Source organism: Curcuma longa, chromosome 9 (genome assembly GCF_044706935.1).
Source record: "Curcuma longa cultivar G26 ecotype Majalengka, Jawa Barat chromosome 9, ITB_CL_G26_1.1, whole genome shotgun sequence".
Taxonomy (NCBI): Eukaryota; Viridiplantae; Streptophyta; class Magnoliopsida; order Zingiberales; family Zingiberaceae; genus Curcuma; species Curcuma longa.
Window position 1 is genome coordinate 2,373,351 of NC_133869.1, and position 2,995 is coordinate 2,376,345.

The following is a 2,995-nucleotide window of genomic DNA, read 5'->3' on the forward strand; positions in this document are numbered from 1 at the left end:
TTATTACCCAAATCCTCATAATAGTTGACTAATCAATCTATTAGAGGACTGAATTAAGTCAAAAAAGCTCCTTATCAACTTGCAACCTCGTGTGTCATCTTAAATTGCGAGACTTGAATATCGACAAGAAATACCTAAGACACCCCTTTAGCAAAATTAGCCACTTAACTATGTGATTGATCAAGTCAAAAAAAAAAAAAAAATCAATCTCCAACTCCCTATGACCATAGGTAGCTAACAACACTTGAAATGATACATAAACATATAAACATACACATATACATGGGTTACATGATTTTCAAGTTCTTTGTGCTTACAATTTATTCCCTTGAAATGATAGTTTCACTCAACCCCACTCAAGTCGAAGTCCATATTGAGTTATCTCGTATAATGAATCCCACAAGTCATCTTACCTTACACACTTTAAACTCACTTCATTAAATCACAATTTCTAACTTAAACACATTAATAAACATCAAAACATTGTGATTAAATTTTCCCCTTTTTTTACTCATCTTGATCTAAGTTTCATTCCACTACAATTTTCTTAACTCAAGTTTATTTTTTTATTTTTCATTCAGGAAACCTTGAAAAACTTTTGCATCAATTAGCCTCAATATAAATGATTTTGATTACTTTAATTATGTCTTTATCTTTCTACAAAGATGAACACAAAACAAACTGTTGTGATGACCTACAGTTCCATCACAACATTATCCAAGCAAACTATAAAATGTCTTAATTTACACATTAATCAAGTAAAAGAAGCAAGAAATCCACTACTCTTCAGATCTTTAAGAGTTCTTCACAGATTCAGCAAAAATGAGATTTATTATAGGTTTTTGCTGGCATGAAATTAACCCAACAAAATGAAGGGTGATAAGAGCATCAAGCATCCATCAATGGTGTGTGAGTTGCATGATCTCGAATGGATCATAACTCCCCCATTTCTTAACCAAATCTCGTGATTTCAAGTTCTAAGGGTTCTTCTGTTACTCTACTTTAACCTGAAACAAACATCTTTGCATGAGGATCTCTGTGGTTCTCTCTGGAGTTCTTGAACTCTGACAAACTCACACAAAGGTCTCGATTCGACCTTTTCGCATTCAAAATTCAATTTGTCACTGATAACTCAACCAATTCTCCTGAATCCAGACTCGTTTGAAAGCCAAGTTCAAGAGCTGTAGAGTGATGGAAATTTTGAAAATTTTAGTTGAATATTTCATGAGTTATTATCCTCCAAAGTGAGAAAAGAAGCACACTCTATCCAAGTCCAAAGACCATGCCAACCTAAACTACAAGCTGGTCGCTTGTCTTAACTCCATCACGACCGTTGGTAAACATCCAATCCGAGGGCTTACATTTGAAGGCAACCGGGGGAGCGATCCGTGGGAAGAAACCGTGGGCCAATCAGCTTTCGTCGTTCTCCCTTCAGGCTTATATTTAAATCCTTTCTCTTCATGGCTTCGGCATCTCAGCCGGTCTCTGCCATCCACTCCCAGATCTGTTAAGTGTAACTCTGTCCGAGTACCAGAGCTCCGGCGATGGCGCAGGAGGAGATAGAAGTCTCCACGGAGGCTAAGGAATCCTTGGTCGATCTCCCCGTTACTGAAGCCCCGGCGGAAGGTGGCGCGGAGGCCACTGAAGCTCCTCCGGCCGGAGATGCCGATCCTCCCAAGGAAAAGAAGGAGTCCAAGCCCAGGAAGAAGCTTTCAGGCCCCCGGAAGCCCGCCGCTCACCCGCCCTATGCTGAGGTAGGAACAGTATCTCCCTCGCATGTTGGATCTTGGTTTAGAGTAGATCTCGATTGTGAGTTTTGTGGTTGGATTACGTAGATGATTGTCGAGGCGATCGTGACGTTGAAGGAGCGTGCTGGATCGAGCCAGTACGCGATCGGCAAATACATCGAGGACAAGCAAAAAGATCACCTCCCCGGGAACTTTAGGAAGATACTCCTCGGCCAGCTGAAGAGGCTCGTGGCGTCCGGAAAGCTGAAGAAGGTAAAGAACTCGTACAAGCTCCCCGGTGCTCAGGTCGCTGCTTCCTCCTCTGCTGCCCCGGCCAAGGCGAAGGCAAAGCCTAAGTCCAAACCAAAGCCTAAGCCTAAGACCGTCGCCAAGACAGCCAAGGCGAAGACTGCTGCGTCCAAACCCAAGGCGAAGCCTGCTACACCTAAACCCAAGGCGAAACCTGCTACGGCTAAACCAAAGCCTAAGTCTGTTACGGCCAAACCCAAAGCGAAGCCTGCTGCGGCCACCAAGCCCAAAGCCAAATCGGCGCCGGCTGCGAAACCAAAACCTAATCCGAAACCCAAGGCGAAGGCCAAGCCAGCAACTCCTGCTAAGCCCAAGGCTAAGCCTGCTCCGGCAGAGGCGAAACCCAAGGCGAAGCCAGAAGTACCACTAGCGTCCAAATCGAAGGCAACGCCGAAGCCAAAGCCTGCGACCACCAAACCCAAGCCAGCCGTGACGCGATCAAAAGCTAAGACCCCCGCGCCGCCTGCTAAGGCGGCAAAGACCTCGACGAAGGACACACCTTCGAAGAAGGCAGCGCCGCCAAAGAAAGCTCGGGCCGCTACCAAGAGGAAAGCGGCCACACCGGAAGCGAAGAAAGCACCCGCGAAGAGGGCCCGGAAGTAAGCTAAAAATTTTTCAGCTGTTTCATGTACCCCCCTTTCTTTTCTTTTTCTTTTCTTTTTCTTTTTATTTTTTTTTTTTTAATGTTAATTTCTACGTTGAAGTGGCAGTATTCTTGTAAATCTTATGATGTTTTCTTTGGCACGGTAAGGATTACGAGCGTTGGTTGTACCGTAAATTTTCGTTTTCTTCTCTTTGAGGATGTGTTTCTTTGTGCGATAGAATTTCACTAACTCCTCATATTTAAGTTTAAGAGACTGATGTAGCATAATTTTAAATTTATTTATAATTTATTATAGTAACGTGCGCAGGATTAGTAAAAAAATTGACTTTGTGCTCGTTATAATTAGATGTTCCTA

General features: G+C 43.4%; 1 protein-coding gene across 1 annotated transcript; it reads left to right on the forward strand.

The window, feature by feature from the left end:
* The first annotated feature begins 1,480 nt into the window (after window positions 1–1,480).
* LOC141834314 (uncharacterized) lies at window positions 1,481–2,686 on the forward strand. The gene is made up of 2 exons (XM_074721689.1): window positions 1,481–1,754; window positions 1,836–2,686. Exons 1-2 carry the CDS (start codon window positions 1,545–1,547, stop codon window positions 2,637–2,639), a joined length of 1,014 nt encoding a protein of 337 aa, XP_074577790.1. The 5' UTR covers window positions 1,481–1,544; the 3' UTR covers window positions 2,640–2,686.
* The last annotated feature ends 309 nt before the right edge of the window (window positions 2,687–2,995 follow it).